The sequence below is a fragment of the Vombatus ursinus genome, unplaced genomic scaffold (assembly GCF_900497805.2).
Source record: "Vombatus ursinus unplaced genomic scaffold, bare-nosed wombat genome assembly UNPS02010461.1, whole genome shotgun sequence".
Lineage (NCBI taxonomy): Eukaryota > Metazoa > Chordata > Mammalia > Diprotodontia > Vombatidae > Vombatus > Vombatus ursinus.
This window is the reverse complement of record NW_020950239.1, coordinates 4,833,741-4,856,823: the sequence shown is the minus strand read 5'-3', so window position 1 is coordinate 4,856,823 and position 23,083 is coordinate 4,833,741. Positions and strand designations below refer to the sequence as shown.

Genomic DNA, 23,083 nt, shown 5'->3' with positions numbered 1-23,083 from the left:
GTGCATAGTCTTCTTGCGTGGAGGCCCCACAGCACCTGTCTTCTTGGTTCCTGGCATCTAAGACTCGGGTTATCCCAGTCACGAGCTAAAAAAGTGCCCCTCAGTGGGCATGAGCTCACTCACTCTGCAAGATTCCCTTTGGCACTTATATGCTGATCTGTTTTCATGTTGTACTCCCCCAGGAGAATGTAGATCCTTGGAGGGCAGGCTCTGATTTTCATTTTGTGTCTGAGAAGCATCTACACAGGGCTGTATGCTTGGTTGGTGTTTAATAAATGCCTTTTTGATGTGGCCGTGGCTTAGGGACGGATTACATCCTCCTGGGCAACAACCTGCAATTCCAGTAATGCCGCAAGGTGTCTGTGGCACATTAGCCATGGTCACCTTTGTTCATTTCAAGGATGGCCCCACTCCCCGTTGTTGGTAAGATTTCTTTTTTTCTTTTCCTTTTTTTTTAAAATTAATAAATTTATTTTTAGTTTTCAACATCTACGTTCCAAATTTTCACCCCATCTCGCCCCTCCCCCCATAAGATATCTAAGGGAAGAAAATGTTTCCACACTTGAACATGTGTGGGAACTCTTTATTAAAATAATTTTCTGATCTGCAGAAGAAACCATTGTCATCCTGCTGATCACAGCGTTAGTGATGGGAGAAGCACTGATGAGAGGTAGCAGGTGTAGTGGGTAGAGCAGAGAGCTGCCTTAGACGTGTAAGGGCTGTGTGAACCTGGGTGAATCACTTGTCCTCAGGCTCAAATGATATTTAATTTAATTCAACAAACATTTAAGTGCATCCTGTGTATGGAACACTGGTTTTTTGTTTTTTTTTTGGTCAGTCAGGAAGCAGATATTGAACCCACTTGGTGTCAGGCTCTATGCTAAGTTCTGGAGAAACAAAGGAAGGCAACAACCAAACCAAACCAAAACCTACTTCCAGCCCTTAAGGAACTCACGTTCTAACTGAGAAAAAAACATTTAAACAACTGTGTACACAGAAGATGTCTACAGAGGAGCTGGAAGGAAACTCGGAGGGAAGATGCTAGCAATGAGGGCACCAAGAAAGGCCTGTGGAAGAGGAATTTTAGATGATTTTTTTATTTAAAAATTTTATTCAATAAACAAGCATTTATTTTGTCTTCCTTCCACCTCCTCTCCCTGCCCCCTCCCTGGGGAAAAAACCCAAACCAAACTAAACCCTCATAACAGCTATGAACAGTCAAGAAAAACAAATCCCTACATTGGCCGTGCTGAAGAATGTGTGTTTCATTCTACACCCCGAAGCCTTCCCTCTCTCAGTAGGTGGGCAGCATTCTTTGTCAACAAGTCCCTGGAGTCATGGTTATCTGTGCATGGCCGTTAAGGGCCACGATTGCTTAAGCCCATGGCCTTATCCTTATTATTGAGACTCTGGGGGGCAACGGTGGATATGACTTGGGACCACTCCAGCGTGTAAGAGGACGGGAGCATCATCAGTAGTAGTAGTAGTAAACAGCTACTCTCAAAGACTGAGAGTTTTGAGCTGACCAGTTGTCAGAAAGACAGCTACATCATGACGGGTATGTGGCCTCCTGATCCGATGCTGGCCTCCTGGCTTGAAATGCTGTAATTACAATTATCTTTGCATTGGATTTTGGCTCTGGAAGAAATCCTGAAACTTACCTTGCCTGGTCATCTTGTCAATGCTTGCATAACGCTCATGGTTCAGACCTTGTCTCCTTCTTCTTAGAAATTTACTCAACTATTTCTTTACTAATTTTTTGGGTACTGTACAGAAGCAGAAGGTCATAATTAGATTGTGAGCTCCTCCAGAACAGAGACTATCTTTTACCTTTCTTTGTATCCTCAGTGCGTAGCACATAGTAGGTGCTTAATTGTTTATCAAGACATTGCAGACTCGAATGAGTCCTGTTGCTTTTAGATTTAATTAGCATTCTCAAAACCAACATTATTAAAGAGTGCCCTTCCAACTTGGTACTTCCTTCTATGACTTTTTAGGTTATCTGGGGTATAGAACTGAAAGTGACCATAGGGTCATACAATTGAAAACCCTCATTTTTTTCACAGGAAGAAACTGAGTCCTCAGGAGATGAAATATTAAGAAGGAAAGCCTCGGATTGACAGAATTCAGACACGGGATCCTCAGAGCCTCTGGCCAAAATCTCTTTGACCTAAGAAGGCAAGGTTCAGGCTCCTCCTCACCACCACCAATCCCAGACAAACAAGGCTTCCTCATCATGCATATCCAGTTGGTTGCCAGATTGCTACCTCCAGAACATCTCTCCTGTCTGATCTGCTGTCTCTACTCATGCAGCCATCACTTTTGGGATCTGTCATTTCTCATCTCAATCATTTCAATAACCTAACACTTCTCCGTGCCACAGGTCACTCCCTACTACAATCCATCCCCGCTGCTGCCAACGGGATTTTCCTCAAGCATAAATCTGCTGATGTCACTTCCTTAATAAACTCTAGTGGCCTCCTATTGGCTCTAGTATCCAGTATTAACTCTTCCATTTCACTTTGAAAGCCCTTCACGACTTGGCCTCATATCGCCTTTTCAGCTTCTCTGGACGTTACTCTCCCTCTCACGGAGTGATGCGTCCAAATTGGTCTTTCACTGGCCATCTCTAGGGCTTCACACCTACCTCACAGAATCCTCTTTCTTCAAGAGGTTGAGCAAGCACCACCTTTTACACGAAGCCTTTGCTGATCCCCACAGTTTCTAGTGCCCTGCCTTCCCAACCTTCTTGAATTTAATCTCTTTATATTTATTCTGCATACATATGTACTTATTGTTTTCCCCAACACAGTGTAAGTCCCTTGAGAGTAGGGATAGTTTCATTCTTTGTAGTTGTAGCTGCAGCATTCAGTATAGTGCCTGACACATAGTTGGCTCTTAACAAATGCTTGTTGATTGATTTCTAATTAATTGAAGTCTCCACGTTCACCTTAGCATAGCCGTGTGGAACCGACCTCCTGGGTGCCAAACTCAATGTAGAGAAACACCAGCTCCTCACATGTGAGGAGGAGGATACGGAACACGAAGACTGTCACAAGTGAAGGAGATCCCCTGGAGGCATCAGATCCTCTGGGTTGGATCAAATGGAAACTCCTCTATTTGACATTCAAAGTCCTTGCCATGTGGTACCTGCCTCCCTTTCCAGGCCAACAATGCGTTACTCTCCTTCGTGCACTCTGGTCTGGTCTAGTCTGGCTGCCTTTCTTGCCATACTTCACACATGACCTTTGTGTAGGCTGTTCCCCACCTGTGGAATGCAATCCCTCCAAGTCTCTGCTTCTCACCATACTGGGTTTCCTTCAAAACTCATCTCCAGAATCACCTCCTAAACTAGGCTTTCCCTCACCCCATCAGCCACTAGCACCTCCTTGCTGCAAATGCTTCGTATTTGTTTCATTCATATTTTTCGTATACTTGCATGTGTAAATGTCTTCCTTCTAGAACGCAGTCTTTGTGAGGGCAGAGAATCTTCCTTTTTGTCATTGTATCCCCAGTGCCTAGCACTGAGCCTGGCACATAGTAAGCACCTAATAAAATGCTTGTTATTTGAGTTATCAAGTTGTAAACCTACGTTTGTGGTATAGTATATTTACTTTGGTGTTCCAGTTACTGATTGAGTCATTCTTAGGCCTGGAAAAGGTGGTGTTCAGAGGCTGACGGAGGCATTTCTGTGCTTCTGCCCTGTAGGCCTGTTCTCCTGTGTGTGTGGTGTGTGATAAAATGCCCTTGAATTCACTTGTGGTAACTGACATATAGAGTCATTTGTATAAGATATATAAGATTCTCACACTTCTCTGAGCTAAGTATGACAGTCATTATTCTCACTTTATATATGAGGAAACTGAAGCTCACAGACGTTAAATGACTTGCTCACAGTCACACAGATAGTATCCATCTGTGGCAGGATTTGAACCCAGTTTCTTTCTGACTATAACTTTAGCACTCTTTTTGCTATGCTCTATTCTAAGAATTCTATATGAGAATGACATGATGTTTCAGGCAAAGAGGTGGCACATTAGATAGAGCTCCAGGCCTGGAGTCAGGAAGACTCATTTTCTTGAGTTCAAATCCAGCCTCAGACACTTACTAGCTGTGTGACCCTGGGCAAGTCACTTAACTCTGGTTGCCTCAGTTTCCTCATCTGTAAAATGAGCTGGAGAAGAAAATGGCAAACCACTTAAGTATCTCTGCCAAGAAAACCTCAAAAGGGGTCACAAAGAGTCAGATACGACTGAACAACAACGTCTGAAGTTTATTTTTTTTTTAACATTTTACTTAATATTACATGGTCAATACTTGAGTGCCCCGTGACCATGTTGATTTAGGTACTTTTTCCCCAAAACAGATAGTGCTCTCTCCATGGCTTAATAGAGTGTCTTTTGGATTGCCGTGCCTGAAAGAATGATCGTGTTGTAGACCCTTTCTGAGCTTTGTCCCTCAGGCGAGCAGCATGTGGTTCCTGAAGCCTTGTTGCTTGGTAGGACCAGGCAGGCAGTGGGCTTTGCTGACATAACTTTAGATGGCTCAGGGTTATTTCTGGGCTCCACTGAGGAATCAGTGGAGCTCTTCAGTGAAGGATTTTTCTCTCTTATAATCCACATAATAACCCATTTCCTTTCTCATTTTCCTTGGTTCCTAAAGTAACAAAATAAATTATTTCAAATTTTTAAACACGTCTCCCCTTTTCTCTCAGTTTTTTGGTCATTCTGTAATTGACAAACAGCATCAGACATGAACATTTTCATATACAGAGAAGACTCTTCTTCTCTTCCTCCAAATGTATTTTGACATCTTGGTTAAAGGTTCCAAAGTTTAGCACTCTGAGCTTACCATTCTGAGTTCAGCCATCCTTTTCACTTGGGAGTCTTTCTCCTCTTGCTTCTCTTTTAGTCATATGTAATAGATGTATAAAAAACTACAGTCCCTCTTGGGACTGCTGTGAGAGGTTGCTTTTAGTGAAGCATCAAACTTCTTTCCAAAGAAGCACTTGGGTTTCATAGTCCAACCACATTTGCCCCTGTTTCTAGTTTGGGTTGTTATTTTAGGAAACCAGAAGCTCTATCATTTGCACATCCCTTATAGCTTTGACACCTTCAAACTGTCCTGTAATCTCAAGTCTTTCAAAAGACAGCCGAGGCAAGATGAAGAAATCTTTGCTCTTCTGTGGGCTTCTGGCCGGGCTTTGTGGGGCTATTCTTGTGACAGGTAGGTGCTTCTGGATGGTTTCCTTGGCCAACAAGCTAGCTAGCTCCATATTGCTAACATGCTTATGCTTTATATGCAGTGATTCTTATATCAGATATATGTATATATCTATATCCTGATCTTATAGATTTCATCTTGTGAAGGAGGTAGTTTAGAGAGATAACTATCATTTCATGGATTTCATAGGATTTCTATTTGGAAAGGACTTTGCATCTTACTGTTCTGTAAAGGAAAGCAGTTAGACTTGATGATCTGAAGACTTCTTTCAGCTTCAGATCCTAAACCTAGTTATCACAAAATTTAACACTATTTAGCACAATCCTTTATTTTAAATCAGAGCTTTTAAATAAAACACATAATTCACCAATATAATAACAATACATTATATCAATTAATATATTCATTGTAACAATATATTAATATCATATTTTTTTTACCATGGAACATAACATATTTATAACATAACAATAATATAATAATCATATATATGTGATTCTGTTAATCTTCTCCATGTATTTACTTGTCCATTGTAATCTAGAGAAGATGATTGTAACCAGTCTTTGATTCCAGGTAACTCTACAGGAATTCCCCTCCTTTAAAACTAAAGAAATCTCTATTTGGTTTCTTAGAAGTAGATAGTAACACATATGAATTTTCTAAATAGATTTTCTGGAAAATTAAGACAATATTTATTTCTTATTTACACAGATAGACTTAGTTACTTCTAAATTAATTTCTTTTTGTATTAGGTTGGGAGGTCCTTGAGAACAAGGATTGTCTTTGACTTTTCTTTGTACTTAGCATTCCTGGTCCATGGTAGGTGCTTAATAAATGTTCATTGACTGACTAATATTGAATAGGGGGTATGGGAGGGTTGTACAATAAGTCAAGGGGAATAGTATTAAATGATTTTTCCAGCAATGGAAAGGAATTATATCAAATAGAAATAATATCACTTACATATGATTAAATCCTTCCTAATACTAATCCTATTGATTTTATCTTGTGAAAGAAGTAGATTAGAGAGACAACTATAATTTCATGGATTTCATAGGATTTCTAGTTGGACAGGACCTTGGAAATCATTGTTTTTTACTCATCTATAAATGAAAGCAGTTAGACCTGATGATCTAGTAGGTCCCCATTAGCTTCAAATCTTATGACCTACAAAATTTGACACTCTTTAGCATAATCCTTTATTGTTATAAATCAAATATAAAAATGTTGATGGTAAGATGATTATCTCCTGGCTACTGTCTAAACAGAGAATATCTAAATAGAGAATAGTTTATTTTTTAAGCAAGTTCATTAAAGTTAGGCTCATGTAATCTGTTGCTAACTCTGATTATTTGTTTGAATTGAAATCTCTTTGGTTTGTGACAACAATTACTGCCAGTACTTGAGTTTCACAATTTTGGTGAACTGGAGTTCTCTTAAATTTCTTGCCAGTGACGCAGAGGCTCAGTTAGTGTCTTCAGATGACATTTGCCTTTAAGAGTCTCCCTTGAGCTAACACGATTATCCTTGTTATAATGGAACAACAAAAAGCATTTTCTAATTAATGAACTTTAAAAATAGCTCTCTGCACTGATAATAGTTATGAGATAAATAGTTTCAGAAAAATATTTAGGAGGAAAAAAAAGCAGGGAGTAAAGGAAATGACATAATTTTTAGATATTTTAGGAAAATCAAGGGTTGGGACCCATGATTTTGTCTGTGGAGAATTCCTAGTGTGGAGAACTCCCTCTGTGGATGCAAAGTGTCAATTTGTCTTGCCTGGGACCCTAAGTGGTTAAATTACTAGCCCAGGACCACAAAGCCAGGATGTACAGAGGGGACAGACCTCAAAGTCAGGTCTTCCTGACTTGAAGACTTCTCCTCTAACCATCATGTCAACCTGCCTCTTTCTGGGTCCTTCATTTTTTAGGTCATTATTCTGAATTAGTTTCATAAAATTTCTTCTCTTGAAATCAAGAAGATCTGAGTTCAAATCCATCCTCAGACATTTCCTAGCTGTATAATCTTGGGCAAACCACTTATTGCCTCTCAGCCTTGGTTTCTTCACCTGTAAAATGGGGAAAATAATATGACCTATCTCCCAAGGTTGTTGAGTGGATCAAATGAGATAATATATGTGAGATGCTTTGAATATCTTAAATAGCTATATGAATGCTAGGCATTATTTTTATATAAATTATGCTACATAGCCTTTTACCAGAAGATTTAATGTTTTAAATAATGACATCATAATGCAAATACTTCAAACATTTAGGCATTAGAGAACTAGATAAATATAAATAACAATTGTTTTTTAATATCACTGTCGATGTCACCAATGAACATTATCATAAAAAATGATTCACCAACAGACAAAATCCTTTCCTCCTCCCTGTCTTATGTCTCTTCCCCTTTCCCCCTCTTCTCTGAGCCTTTTGAGACAGGGCTATAGCCTCAGTCTCCTACACAGGGGTGGGTGTTTATTTTTACTGTTTCATCATTACTTCTAAAATTTACATGCTTAACCCTTTATCTTGTTAGTGGTAGGATAGGAGAATTTTTTTTCAGTATTAGAATACATATATAAAAAAACTAACTTAGTGGTCTTCTTCCAAATGTGCTTAGCTTATTAGTTACTCCCAGGAAATAGCATACTCACCTGGTATGACAATGTTTGTTACAGTATAACGGAATAATTTCATGCATATTTAAAAGGGTATGATAAACTTTCTATTAAATATACATACTTTTCCTAAAGCCACTCTGTCCCAGGATTTCAGATTAATAAAATAGCTAAAATATGAATATACAAAATTTCAAAATAATCTACCAAATTCTTCCAGTCTCTAAATTATTCCTTGGTGCTACTTTTAGGAGTCACAAGGACTCTTTTAGGCCACAAGAATCCATTTAGAATAGAACTTTATTTTTTTAAATTTTTTTAGAACAGGACTTTAGCGATCTAAGAGCCTAATGTGCATCCCAATGTAGACCTATTCAATAATTGAAAAAAAAAACTTCTGTGATTTCATAGATGTAGGTAACTCCCCCACCAACTCATATTCAAACCTTTCTGTGGCTTAGCGGTTAGGCTTCATGACTGAAAAACCCCTCACACCCTTCTGTTGATTTGTTAGTCAGTCAACAGGTATTTATTAAGTACTCACCATGTGCCAAGCACTGTGCTGAGCTTTAGTGATTAAAGAAATACAAAAAGAGTTCCTGTTCTCAAGATATTTTTGTTTTAATGGGGATTGTTCTGTTGTGTCCAGCTCTTCATGACCTCATTTGGGGTTTTCTTGGCAGAGATACTGGAGTGGTTTACTATTTCCTTCTCTAGCTCATTTTACAGATGAGGAAACTGAGGCAAACAGATGCAGTGACTTGCCCAGGATCACGTAGCTAGTAAGTGTGAGATTTGAACTGAGGAAGTTAAGACTCCAGGACCAATGCTCTATCCACTGCACCACCTAGCTGCCCTTCTAATGGGAGAGGCAATATGTATCTACATAAATACATACAGAATGAGAGACAGATTGATTTAACTAAGCTGGTCACACACACACTGCTGCCAGATCTATATCTGAAACTTTTCTGCTTGGTAGGACTTTTCAGGCTTTGCTGTCCTAGCCTTTAAGAATTATACCTATACCACAGTAGGACAGGACAGGAGGTAGACAAAACCAAGCAAAGCTTCTGAATATTTTAATCGGTATATTAACCCAGTGAACCATATGAGCAAATAGTTACTTTGCTCATGCCCAAGTCCTGAGTACACTCAGGACTCACTCTCCCATCCTTTTCTCCCCTGGCGTGTTGGGTCCGTTTAGGATTGTAGAGGACCCCTCTACCCTGAGGGGTGTGATTTTCTAGAACTATACATGACTTATAAGCTCCAACCATTTTGGTTCCCCCATCGATTATCAATTTATATCAATTAGCTAGCCAGAGTTTATTAGTATTTGGAAATGGGTTTTATTAAGTGGCATAGTAAGAACAGTTGGTACAAAGCAAATAATTTTACAGACAATAAGAAGCAAGGAAGAAACGTTGGATGTCTAGATTAATTTTGTTGACACTGATGGCACCCATTTCTTCAGGGCCACCTCAAAACAGTAGAGTAAGGGGGGCGGGAGTCAGTCCACTAATCCTATCATTTTGTCTGTAAGAAACTAAATAATTCATTAGACTGATTTTTCCCTCCACAGTAAGCTTGAAATTTGGGTATCATGTAAACATAGCCTTGATGTTTTATTAAAGACCAGCTCTCAAGGGAAGATACGAGTTGATGGAGAAATTAAAATGAGTGAAGAAATGTAATGTAGTAGTTGATGATATAGGAGGATAGATTGAAAGAACTGAACATTTTTAGCTTGAAGAAAAGAAGATTTGGGGGGAATTCCTCAAGGAATTTAGAGTCTGGTTGGGGAGACAAAACTAACACGTCTGAAGCAACTGAAAGGCAATTTAGATACTCACTTGTGAGATAATGACACCGGAGTTTACAGCAGGGAGAGATTAGTGTGGCCTGGAGTAGGCAGATAGTTTAATGGAGAAAGTGGGACTTCAGAGAATGCAGAGGATTTGGATGGAGGAGGGCTTCCAGATGACGGAGATAAACGCTGGGTGTGGGGAAGACTAGTAAGACCGGCTTCACTGGAGCAGAGGATTTGTGCTGGAAAATAGTGAGAGAAAAGCTTGGAAAGGTAGAGTGGGTTTTTGTTGATCTGGTGGGAAAAGCACTGGTTATCCAGCATTGAGCCCCGAGGGTTGCTTTTTTGACCAACTGAAAGCTACTACTGACAAACAGATGTTTGTGTGGCAGTGAGCTGATGAGATTCTCTTTGCTTTGCTTTACCTGGACCAAACCTAGGAGGATACTTCTGATTCTTGTTATTGTAGAGGACGCAGTTGCTTTTCTCCAAAATAATTCCTGGCACTCCCTACCCACCCTTGGTTTTCCTGCCCAGAAATATTTTATTTCATATGTACCTTTCCTAGATTGAAGCAAAGAATAGAGAGAGAAGAGTCATTTCATTCTTTATCTTAGAATCCCTAGCATCTAGCACAGTGCCCACCACATAGTAGGGACTCAATAAATGCTTGTTGATCGACTGTTTAACCTTCCCTTTGCAGGAAATCTAAATCAACTCAACAGCAAACATCATGAGATTTGCTTCTTTTTCTCTTTGTTTTTCCTTCTTCTATTTTATATTTTTAGCTCAGGATGAAAATGAAGATGAAGGGAGAATTCTTATTGACAACAAGTGTCAATGTGTCCGAGTGACTTCAAGGCTAGTTCCTTCACCAGATAATCCAGGCGAGAAGGTTGTGGAGAGAAACATTCGACTCATGTATGTAATTTCCCACATCTTAAATGAGATAATGTTAAATCAACTAATAATTATATATAATTAATATATAATATAAATAATTAAATGACAGTGATAATTGCAAAGTGCTTAGTACAGTGCCTGCCACATTGTAAGGGCTATGTAAACATTAGTTATTATTATTATTATCATCTTTGCATTCTACTTTCTGGCAAGGGGTGATGGTACTGTGATAAAAGAGGGTCAGAGGGTCAGGGGAGAAAGCATGACATACTGGTTGGAGTACTGGCCTTGGAATAAAAAAATTCAAACTTACATCTCTGTTCTGGTGCTTACTCATAGTTTGTACTCACAGTCTTTAATTGACAATGTAGAACTAAGGACTGGAAATTGTTATCGTTTAGTCGTATCTGACTCTTTGTGACTCCATTTAGGGTTTTCTTGGTAGAATTACTGGAGTGCTTTGTCATTTCCTTCTCCAGCGTATTTTACAGATGAGGAAACTGAGGTAAACAGGGTTAAGTGACTTGTCCAGGGTCACACAGCTAGGTGTCTGAGGCTGGATATGAACTCAAGAAGATGGGTCTTTCTGACTCCAGGCCTGATGCTCTATCCTCTGGGGCACCTAATAGGGTTAATCATCTAGGACAGGAGTTCACTACGTTTTTTTAATCCCCATGTCCCCTGTCTTTCACTAAAACTCCCCATCCTCTCTATACAATATCAATGAAAAGAAATTCTAGCATTTACAAGATCATGCATATGCACACAAGAAATAAAGTAGATAATTTCAGTGGGATAATAGAGTTATTTATCAAATATTCTGTTTCCACTGATCAGGATTTTGTATCATCACTGCTTGGAGACCCCTATTTGGGATTGAGCCTAAGAACAGAAATTTTAGTCCAGAATATTCATTATACTCCTGTTTATATAGTATCCCCTAAAATTAGAACGTCTTGTGTCTGTGATAGGTCAATCCTGGAGAAAAGAGAACAGAAAGCTACTGTGTTAATAATTTGAAAGCCCTTTAGGCTTGTTGCCAAGTAACAGTGGGAAAGGTGTTTTCTTTCAGCATAGCTCACAGTCTGGTAGGCAACTGAAAGTTCTGATCTGGTTCAGTCAATCCGTCTGTTCTGCCCGTGCACGGCTGATGCAACCAGACCTAGAGTTTTCAGTGGTTTGTGTGCAATGCCAGCTGAAACTTTAGATGGATGCTTCATGACCGAGAGAGAGAGAGAGAGACAGACAGACAGATAGATAGAGAGAGAGAGACAGACAGACGGACAGAGAGAGAGAGAGAGAGAGACAGACAGACAGACAGAGAGAGATAGATGGACAGCGAGACAGAAAGACAGAGGGGGGAGAGAGAGAGAGGAGGGATATTTTGATATTTTGGTTCTTCTGGCTTTTAATTTTGAGAGAAAAGATATATAATGCCAACCCTCTTTTAGGTATTGAAGAGAAAAAGACTGGGAGGCAACTGACATGGATAAGAATGCTGACAGTTTTTGGGCACAAGGATTTTTGCTAACTAGCCTGTGAACACTGTGAGGACAGAGAATATCTGAATATGGATTTGCTGAATTAATTTGTTATCGATTCCCAGCCAGGCACATCCTGCCATAGATAGTTCATGTGGAAGGCCATAGTTTTTCCTCCAGAAACGCAAGTCTTGTCTTACTCCAAATGTGGCATTCTTTCTGCTGTACTATAGATAGTAGGTCACACACTCACATCTGACGTACCATCATACTTTGTCACGGTGACCTTGCATCTACATGATGTATAATACATGTCTTAATTTGTGCAATGATCATTTCTGGAAAGTAGCATTTGTCTTTTTTTTAAATTTTATTTTATTTTTTTTAGGTAATTGGGGTTAAGTGACTTGCCCAGGGTCACACAGCTAGTACATGTCAAGTGTTTGGTCTGAGGCCGTATTTGAACTCGGGTCCTCCAGACTTCAGCACTGGTGCTGTATCCACTGCGTCACGTAGCTGCTCCAAAAGTAGCATTTGTCAAAATCAAATTTCACTATCTTGATACTTTCTCATGTTGTGATCACTTTTTTTTTGAGATTTAAAAATACTAATTTAATTTTTTATTTTCCCCAGTTACATGTAAAAACAATTTTTAACATTTGTTTTTAAAAAATTGAGTTCCAAATTCTGTCCTCCCTTCCCCTCTCCCCCTTACTGAGAATATAAGCAATTTGATATAGGTTATGTATATATATGCAGTCAAGCAAAACAGATTTCCAAATTAGTCATGTTGTGAAAGAAAATGCAGACCAAAAAAAAAAAACCTAAGAAAAATAAAGTTAAAAAAAATGCTTTGATCTGCATCCAGACTTCTTTCTCTGGAGTGAATAGCATTTTTCACCATAAGTCCTTTGGAATTGTCTTGGATTGCTGAGAATAACTAAGTTATTCGCAGTTGATCGTTATATAATATTGCTGTTACTGTGTACAATGTTCTCCTGGTTCTGCCGTTTTACTTTGCATCAGTTCATCTACGTCTTTTCAGGTTTTTCTGAGAGCATCCTACTCATTAATTCCTATAGCACAATAGTATTCCATCATAGTCATATACCACAATTTGTTCAGCCATTACCCAGTTGATGGGCATCACCTCAATTTCCAATGCTTTGCCACCACTAAAAGAGCTGCTATAAGTATTTTTGTGTATGTAGGTCCCTTTCCTTTTTGTTTTTCGTCTCTTTGGAATGCAGACCTTGTAGTGGCATAGCTGGGTCGAAGAATATGCATGGCTTTATAGTCCTTTGGGCATAGTTCCAGATTGCTCTCCAGAATGGTTGAATCAGTTCACAATTCCATCAGCAATGCATTAGTGTCTTAATTCTCCACATCCTCTCCAGCATTTGTCATCTTCCTTTTGTTATGTTAGCTAATCTGATAAGTGTGGGATGGTATTTCAGAGTTGTTTTAATTTGAATTTCCCTGATCAGTAGTGATTTAGAGCATTTTTTTTTCATATGACTGTTAGATGGTTTTGATTACTTTGTCTGAAAACTGCTTGTTCATATCATTTGACGATTTATCAATTGGGGAATGTCTCTCTTTTTTTTTAATAAATTTGACTCAGTTCTCTATATATTTGATAAATGAAGCCTTTATCAGAGAAACTTGCTGTAATTGTTTTCATAGTTATGATTACTAACTTGTATTTCCCTCTATCCCATTTCCCCCTTTTTATCCTACTCTCTCCTCTCACCCTGTCCATCCTCAAAAAATATTTTTCTTCTGACTACTGCTTTCCCTAATTAGCTGTCCCTTCTATCAGTCAGCCACCCCAACCCTTCTCTTGTCCCCATCCTCTCCTACTTTCTTGTAGCGTAAGAGAGATTTCTATACTCAACTGAGTGTTTATGTTATTCCCTCTTTGAGCCAAGTAAGGTTCACTCACTCTCCTCACCTCCCCTATTTTCTCCTCCACTGTAAAAGCTCTTTAATGTGAGATAATTTACTCCATTCCACCTCTCCCTTTCCCCTTCTCCCAGTGCATTACTCTTTCTCATCCCTTAATGTTATTTTTTCAGATAATCATCCCATCATGTACAACTCACACTTGTGCCTTTTGTCTATGTATACTCCTTCTAAGTGCCCTAATAATGAGAAAGTTTTAGGAGTTAACGTGTATCATTTTCCCATGTAGGGATGTAAACATTTTAACCCTATTGAATCCCTTATGATTTCTCTTTCTTCTTTATGTCTTTATGCTTCTCCTGAGTCTTGTATTTGACTGTCAGATTTTTTATTCAGCTCTGGTTTTTTCATCAGGAACAGTTGAAAGTTTTTTATTTCACTGAAAAATCCATTTCCCCCCTAAAAGATTATACTCAGTTTTGCTTGATTCTTTCTTATAATCCTAGCTCCTTTGCCCTTTCGAATATCATATTCTAACCCTTCTGTTCTTTAATATAGAAGCTGCCAAATCTTATTTGACCTCATGATATTTGAATTACTATTTTCTGGCTGCTTGCAATATTTTTTCCTTGACCTTCCTTGACTCTGGAATTTAACTGTAATGTTCTTGGGAGTTTTCATTTTGGTATCTCTTTCAGGAGGTGATCGGTGGTTTCTTTCAATTTCTATTTTACCCTCAGGGTCTAGAATCTCAGGGCAGTTTTCCTTGATAACTTCTTGAAAGATGATATCTTGGTTTTTTTTTTTATCATGGCTTCCAGGTAGTCTAATACTTCTTAAATGATCTCTCTTGGATCTATGTTCCAGGTTAGTTTTTCCAATGAGATATTTGACATTTTCTTCTATTTTTTCATTCTTTTGATTGTATATTGCTTCTTGATGTCTCATGGAGTCAGTAGTTTCCACTTGCCCAATTCTAATTTTTAAGGAATTATTTCCTTCAGTGAGCTTTTGTACCTCTTTTTACATTTGGCCAGTTTTATTTTTTTTTTGACCAGTTCTACTTTTTAAGGAGTTCTTTTCTTTAGTGAATTTTTGCATATCTTTTTCCATTTGACCAATTCTTCTTTTGAAGGCATTCTTTTCTTTATGGAATTTTTGTGCCTCTTTTACCATTTGGTCTATTCTGTTTTTTAAGGTGTTATTTTCTTAAGTACTTTTTTGTGTTTCCTTAACCAAACTGTTGACTCTTTTTTCATTTATTTTTTATGCATCACTGTCATTTCTTTTCCTGATTTTTCCTCTACCTCCTTTATTTGATTTTTAAAATCCTTTTTTGAGCTCTCCCAGGAATTCTTTCTGGGCATGAGACCAATTCACACTTTGAGACTTTGGTAGCAGTTTTTGACTTTGTTGTTTTCTTCTGAGTTTGTTTTTTGATCTTCCCTGTCACCATAATAACTTTCTATGGTCAGGATCTTTTTTTGTTATTTACTCATTTTCCCTGCCTATTTCTTGACTTTTATTTTTATATTGAAGTTAGGCTCTGCTCCCAGGGTGGAGGGGGCACCGTCCCAAGCTTCATGTTTTTTTGTACAGCTAGTTCTGGGGATCTGTAAACTTTCAGTTCTTCCATGGTGGTATGACCTAAGGAGAGGTGTGTTTACTACTCTCGTGGCCTGTGCTCTGGTCTGTGAGTGACCACAAGCACTCTTTTCTGCCCTGGAATTGTGGTGAGGGTCTTAGCTGTCCTGGGGCCATAAGCTGTGGTGTGCTGGTCCTCCTCCTTGCCCTGGGGCTGTGACTCAGGACTGTGACCTGGATCCAAGTGGGCAATGTAACCGAATCCTGCACCCAGTGCCAGTAAAGGGACCCCTATAATCTCCTGACCAGTTGTCTGGCCCCTTTACTGTTTGTGGATTGAGAATTCTGGAAGCAGCCCCCTCTGATTCAGTCACTCCCCAAGCCTTCTGCTGCTTTGGTGGGGCACAGCCTGTGCTCTACTTTCATCCTGGGTTGATAGAGCTTTCCTGCTGGTCTTCTAAGTTGTGTTGGGCTGGAAACTTGCTTTACCCCATCCTTTTGTGGGTTTTGCCACTCCAGAATTTGTTTTGAGGTATTATTTAAAGTTGTTTGGAGAGGGAATTTGGGAGAGCTCAAGTGAGCCCTGCTTTTTCTCCACCATTTTGGCTCTACATTGTGATAGCTTTTAAGGCCTTTCTAAAAGAGGTACAAATGTGGCATTTGAATAAGACATAGAGGATAATACAGTGTAAGTGCCAAGTAAAACTGTTTTGTTGGTGGATCAGGAAAGTATGTAATTTATTTTGTGAGCTCATTCACATTACTCCAATTATCACCATTTTAGATTATCCTAAGAGTGCTAATAGGCATCTAGGTGCTGAGCAAAAGACACTTATTTTTCCATTAAAGTGACTTTGGACGATTTCCCTCCTTCTGTAGTGTCCCCCTGAAGAACAGAGAGAACATTTCTGATCCCACTTCTCCCGTGAGAACCACCTTCGTGTACCGGCTGTCTCAACTGTAAGAACTTGTCCTTTATTTTAATTTAGAAGTTGAAGTTGATGAAAAAGAAAGATTAGAAAATTTTAAAAAATCATAACAAGGTTTTGGAAAAAATGTTGATATACAGGTAATGCAAACACAGTAGACCCTGTCCTTGACTTGTTTCTGATATACTCATGTGTCTTTGTCCCAGAGAAAAATACCACATTAAGTAGATCCTTATGGCTCCCTCACTGCAGAGGAGAGAGCTGCTGTCAGTGAAGAAAGTGCAAATATGAGTATCTGAAAGCTTTGACTTTAAACACTAAATGTAGGCATATTTGTGTGTGTTTTTTTAAAATGGCATTGCCCACTGTGCATGGTGGTGCATACCTGTAATCCTGGTTACTTACTGGGGAGGCTGAAGCTGGTGGATCATTTGAGCTTGAGAGTTCTGAGCTGCATTAGGGCTGAAACCAATCAGATGTCCACACCAAGTCAAGCACCCACTTGGTGAACCCTGGTGATCCTGAAGCCACCAGGCTGCCTGAAGAGGGATCAACTGGGCCCGGTCAAAAATGAAGCAGGTTAAAGCTCCCGTGAAGATCAGGACTGGGAACGTCCTGTGCATGATCGCTACACTTCCAATCTTGGACAGATAGGGAGGCCAAGAAAAAATATATATATGAACCTCACATAACCCAGGATATTTAATAGCCAGTATCATTTTATTTGACTTTGAGTTTCTCTGTGTTTGAGGAGTAATTGGAAATGACTCATTCAAACTGTACCAAAACTAGTCAATTCAGTTAATTTAGTGGGAAAAATTAAATCAAGGTAGTTACTTGGTGGCCTATAGACAGAGAAAACAGATTATTGAATTATTATTTTCCATTTGGTTGTTTTGGTATTGCGAGGACAGGTATAGATGAAACAGTGGTGCTAAATAAATGCCTAGCACAGTGACTGACACATGGTTGGTGCTTAATAAATACTTGTTGCTTAATTAAATAAATCCTAAATTGGCTGCATTTTATTATGATGCTGCAGAAAGCTGGAAGTTGACCTTCTGCTTATCACAGGTTTCTGCTCAGAGTTGTAGGATGCAGTGGAATTTGGATGGGAAGGTGCAATTAGGGACAGCTGCAAATGACTATTTACCCTCCACTGGGATGAGGCGGCACTCAGTGGCCAGTGTTTAATGCACGTATTTACTTTTCAGCTGTAAAAAGTGTGACCCCATCGAGGTGGAGCTGGACAATGAGGTTGTTGCTGCCTCCCAGAGCAATCAGTGTGGCGAAGACAGTGAAACCTGTTACACTTATGACAGAAACAAGTGTTACACGTCGACTGCCCCTCTTTATTTGGAAGGGCAGACCAGAATGGTGACAACAGCGTTGACGCCTGAGTCCTGCTATGCCGACTAACGTAAAACCTCCACTGACCGAAATACCTCCCTGCCTGGCGTAGAGCTCTTGCTTCCATCTTGTAACTACATTTTTATGACCCACAAGCATATGGCCACAAATACCTGTTTCTAGAGTGTTCCACATCCCATTTTTTTTCTGTCCCATTACACTGGTGTAATCCTTGGGAAGGAATTCTCTGGTAACCCATCTGTAGGGTGAGATCTCAACTTCCCTCTAGGTCCACATTCATTAAACTCAATTTTTCCCTGCGCCCACTGCTTATCCTAGTCCCCAGAAACATGAAGAATGAATTTCCTCAAATTTGTAAGTCACACAGATAAGAGTAGAGCTGATGACATCATCTTCAAGAATGACAAATTGGAAGGTACAGGAAAATGTTGATTCTCTCTCTCTCTTCCTCTCTCTCTCTCTCTCTCTCTTTTTCTTTCTCTCTCTCCCTCTCTCCCTTTGCTTTGCACATGCCAATTTATTTTGCCGAAAAGAATGCATCTCTGTGCTATTGAGGAAATACATATGCAAATATAATTGCAGCTGATGCTGTTATTAGCAATATACTAATTGGTAGATATCGATACATTTAAAAGTATTTATAGGTGTGAAAACGATATCAAATAAGATTCGCAGTGTCACATGGAACAGCTATGGACATATTTTCCCCCAAAACAAAGTGGTTGGCAGTTATGCTGTATAAATAATCAGTTTTAAAAATGATTCATTTTAGGATTAGTAATTCAGGTCACCAGACCCCATTTCTTATCCTATTTTTCTTTCTATGTAAAAGCAAAAATTCTAATTTAATGAAAAATGAATTAATATCAGAACACTGAAGTCCCTGCGTTGCCATCTGTTATGGCAAATATCTTGTGTCTTGCTTTCATCCAGGGAATGCCCTGGATAATGCAGAATTGTCTTCTTCTTCTTCTTCTTCTTCATCGTCATCATCAAAAACGTTTGAAGGATCCTCAAGTTATTTGAAAAATTCTGGTCTGAAATAATCCATGTTGTGATTCATTAATCTTTAAGCAATATGTATTTCTAGAAATGCATCCTCTAGCATTGCTTTAACAATTAAATCATTTCAGAAGCATCTGCCTGTGTGAAGCTTATCTTTTAAGGAAGAACAAATGAAGCTTCTTCTTTAATTTCTACCATATCGTACCCAGCTATCATCACTCAGCTTTTCCTTGAAGACCTACAAGGAGGAGAAACTTATCCCCTCACTGAAGTAGCTTCCTACACTTGTGGCCAGCTGTAATTGTGAGGAAGATTTTCCTGACGTTGAGCCCAAATTGGAAATTTTGTAACTTCTACAAAAAAGCAAAAGGAAGAAAAATGTAGGCAGCTGGTGGTACCGTGGATAGCGCTTGGGACTAGAGTCAGGAAGGCTTGAGTTCAAGTCCGGTTTCAGACACTTAGTAACTGTGTGACCCTGGGCAAATCACTCAACCTCTGTTTGACTCAGTTTTCTCAATTGTTATTGGAGATAATAACAGCGCCTACCTCCCAGGGTTGTTGTGAGGATCGAATGAGATGCTTGTAACAAAGTGCCTAGAATAGTGTCTGGCACATAGTAGGCATTTGATAAATGCTTATTCCCTTCCCCCTTCTTTCTCCTCCTTTTTTTCTCCCTCTGGGGCCAAAGAGAACTAATCTGTTCCCTCCTCCCCGTGACAGCTCTACCAAGAATAAATGAGCATACACTTTATTACAATACCTAGACACATCAGTAGGGTTTTGCCCATGGCAAAATGTTGCATCTCTTCTCCTATTTGTATGTTGTCTTTTTTATCGTGGGTGCCTGGTACATAGTAGAAACTTAATAAATTCCTATTTATTGATTGATTGATGCCCTTGATTCAATTAGAGGCTTGTAAAAAGTCATGTATGACCTCATACTTGGAAAACTGTTACTCAGTAAAATGTATCTTTAACTTAGGGAAAAGGAATTCAAACTTCATGTGTGTTGGTAGGTGTCCCAGCTTCAACCTGAGGTGGCAGCAGCAACAGCAGCCTATTCTGACTCATATCTTGACTTTCATAAGCCTCCAGAAAGGCAGCATGGTGGCACACACCTTTAATACTTGCTCAGGGACAGGCCCAGGCTGGTGGGTCACTTGAACTGAGGGTTCTAAGGGTTTCTGAGCTGCAGTAAGGCTAAAATCTGATTGGATGCCCACAGTAGGTCTGGCATCGAGATGGTGAGTCCCTAAAAGCAGGGGACCATCAGGCTTCAAGAAGAGAGGTGAACTGGCCCAGGTTGGAAAAGAAGCAGGTCAAAGCTAACATGAAATCAACAGTGGGGTGAGGCCCTTGAGAGGATGCTGTATTTCTTTCTAGCTTGGGTGAGATAGGGAGAGCCAGTCTTAAAAAAAAAAAGAAAGGAAAAAGAAAGAAAGAAAGACAAAAGAAAAAAAAAGATCATTTTACCATTAACCAGAAATGGACTGTGATTGATAATTTTGGCTTCCAGGTGGTTCTGTACCCCAGCTACTAGCCTAGCTGTCCCTTTAGGATCTTGTTGACAGATGCACATAAAAGTTCTCTAGATATCTATGTGTCAGCAGCCCAGCTCTGCCAAGATATTAGTACCTAAAACTTGACATGTCCCAAACTGAATTTATTGTCTGATCTCCAGATTTGCTCCTAGTCTGGCCATTGACTTCATCATTTCTCATTTATCAATGTATTATCGATCAATCAACAATCAATGAATAAGCATTTACTTTTATTTTCTCTCTCCCTCACCAATTAGTCACCAGAATCATGAAATTTGAGTGTTTGAAGTACCTCAGTAGCAATTAAGGAGATTCTGTACCTGAAGCAAATCTCTCCCATATTATACCCAACACGTGATAATTTAGCTTTCGCTTGAAAATCTCCATAGAGGGAGAATCCATTGGCCCATGAGGGGGCTTCACCTACTTGTGGCCAGCTCTATTCATTAGGAAGATTTTCCTGACATTGAGTCTAAATCTGACTTTTTTGCAGCTTCCATTCATGGCTCCTTGTTTCTCTCTTTTGGACAAATGGAACAAAACCAATCCCTGCTTCATGCAATGGCCTTTGTTTTCCTTGAGTCTCTTTGTCTTGAAATTAGACATCCCAAGTTCCTTCTACTGATTCTCCTATGACCCAGATTAACAGTCCTCCACCATCTTGGTTTTCTTCTCTGGTTGCTCTCATCTTACCAGTGTCCTTCCTAAATGGCAGCCCCCCAAACTGAACACAATATTCAAGGTGTTGAATACAAGGCCCTGACCAGGGCGTTGTACAGAGGGACAATTTCCCTATTCTTGGAAGCTATGCCTCTCTTAATGCACCTTCCTCTCAGCCTGACCTTCCACCACCAACTGCCTTTTGGACATCTTGAACTAGATATCTGGTGGACATCTCAAAACGAACATGTCCCCAAATAAACCAATTGTTCTTCCCTCTAAACCCTCCCCTCTTCCCAGTTTCCCTATTACTTCTTTCCCTCTAAGAGTGAGGGGCCATCAGGCTGTCTGAAGAGGGGGAAGAGTGAGTTTTTTTTCCTGTTAATTCTTCCCCCTTTCCCTATGATTTCCTCTCAAGGGCACCAACATTCTCCTAGTCACCCAGGCTCCCAAACTCAGCATTCTCACACTCATCCCACACGTCCAATCTGTTGCCACGTTTTATCATTTCTACCATTACAACATCTTCTGTATATGTCCCTTTTTTCCACTCACACTGCCCCCACCCTGGTGAAGGTCCCCCATCACCTCATACATTGATAATTACAACAGCTGCTGATGGGTCTGCCTGCCTCAAGTCGCTCCCCATTCCAATCCTTTCTCCATTCAGCCACCAAAGTGATTTTCCTAAAGTGCACGTCACCTCCTTATGCAAATGACTCTCTGTTACTCCAGGATGAAATATATATCCTCCGTTTGGCTTGACCTCCTCTCACATTTCCCATCTTCTTATGCTTTACTTTCCTTTATGTTCTGTATGACCCAGGGCCATTGGCCTCCTGAATATTCCTTGCACACAACACCCTGTCTCCTGACACTGGGCCTCTTTACTGGCCCTTCTCCATGCCTGGACTCCTTCCTCTCCTTGACTGCACCCCTAGGCTTCCTTGGCTTCCTTTAAGACTCATCTCAGATCCTTCCTTTTGGAAGAGACCTTTCTGAATCTTCCCTCCCCCTTCCCTCAAGTCTCCACTCCCACTTTCTGAGATATCTTCAATTCATCCTGCATATGTTTTGTGTATAATTAGTTGATTTAGAATGTGAGCATGTGAGCAATGTGAGCATGTGAGCTCCTTTAGGGCAGGAACTGGTTTTTTAATTTTTATTTTTTTTCTATTCTCTGTATCCCCAGTGCTTAGCACAGTGCCTGGAAGATAGTAATCAGTTAATAAATTCTCAGTGCCTGACTGACTTATTGGTTGCTGTATCCCACTGCTGACTTACATTGCTTCCAGACCTGTTTTCAGACAAACTGCTGTCTAATCCAGTCTCTCCCATCCTTCCCTTGTAAAATTGTTTTTGAGCTTGTACGGTAAGAACAGTACCTACAAGGCCCTGACACGGAGCATGTGTCCTGTCTACCCCATGCATCTCCTGGATATGATCCTGGAGACTTAATTGGCCTCAGGGACCAAGGCTGGAACCACGGATGTAGCTTCCTGCTGACCTAACTGCCAAAAGCCAGAGCATGGGGAGTCAAAGTCTCCTCCCTTGGGCTTGACAGAGGCGCACCAACATGGCCAACTCAGAAGCAGAAGAGAAACCACACCCAATTGAATCAATGCTGTATGCTCGCTGAATAACCTTTCCATGCTGTGACTGAGTCAACTTCCTTTTATTAACTTACTAGATAGCTTATGAATGTCTCATCTTGTGCAATTAGGGCATATAGGTAGTACAGTGGATACAGAGCTGAGCCTGGGGTGAGGAAGACCTGAGTTCAAATCTAGCCTCAGACCCTTACTAGCTCTGTGACTCTGGGAAGGTATTAAATCTCTGTTTGCCTCAGTTTCTTCATCTGTAAAATGGAGATAGTAATAGCACCTACCCCCCAAGGTTATTATGAGGATCAAATGGGACAATAATTTAAGGTGATTAGTGTAATGTCGGGAACACAGTAAGCACTGAATAAATGTTAGCTATTATTTTTAAATTTCTTCTTGAGTCTGAATCACCAGGCTGGTTTGAGTCATGCCTGGCCTACTACC

At 39.8% G+C, this 23,083-nt stretch overlaps 1 protein-coding gene across 1 annotated transcript; it reads left to right on the top strand.

The window, feature by feature from the left end:
- Window positions 1-5,103: 5,103 nt before the first annotated feature.
- Window positions 5,104-18,967, top strand: JCHAIN (joining chain of multimeric IgA and IgM). Its single transcript, XM_027854471.1, has 4 exons — window positions 5,104-5,226; window positions 10,445-10,577; window positions 16,409-16,489; window positions 17,673-18,967. Exons 1-4 carry the CDS (start codon window positions 5,163-5,165, stop codon window positions 17,875-17,877), a joined length of 483 nt encoding a protein of 160 aa, XP_027710272.1. The 5' UTR covers window positions 5,104-5,162; the 3' UTR covers window positions 17,878-18,967.
- The last annotated feature ends 4,116 nt before the right edge of the window (window positions 18,968-23,083 follow it).

Coding starts and splice junctions, on each gene's coding strand:
- JCHAIN (XM_027854471.1), top strand. CDS start 5,163: ATGAAGAAATCTTTGCTCTTCTGTGGGCTTCTGGCCGGGCTTTGTGGG. Junction 5,227..10,444: donor TGGGGCTATTCTTGTGACAG/GTAGGTGCTTCT, acceptor TTATATTTTTAG/CTCAGGATGAAAATGAAGAT. Junction 16,490..17,672: donor GTGTACCGGCTGTCTCAACT/GTAAGAACTTGT, acceptor TTTACTTTTCAG/CTGTAAAAAGTGTGACCCCA.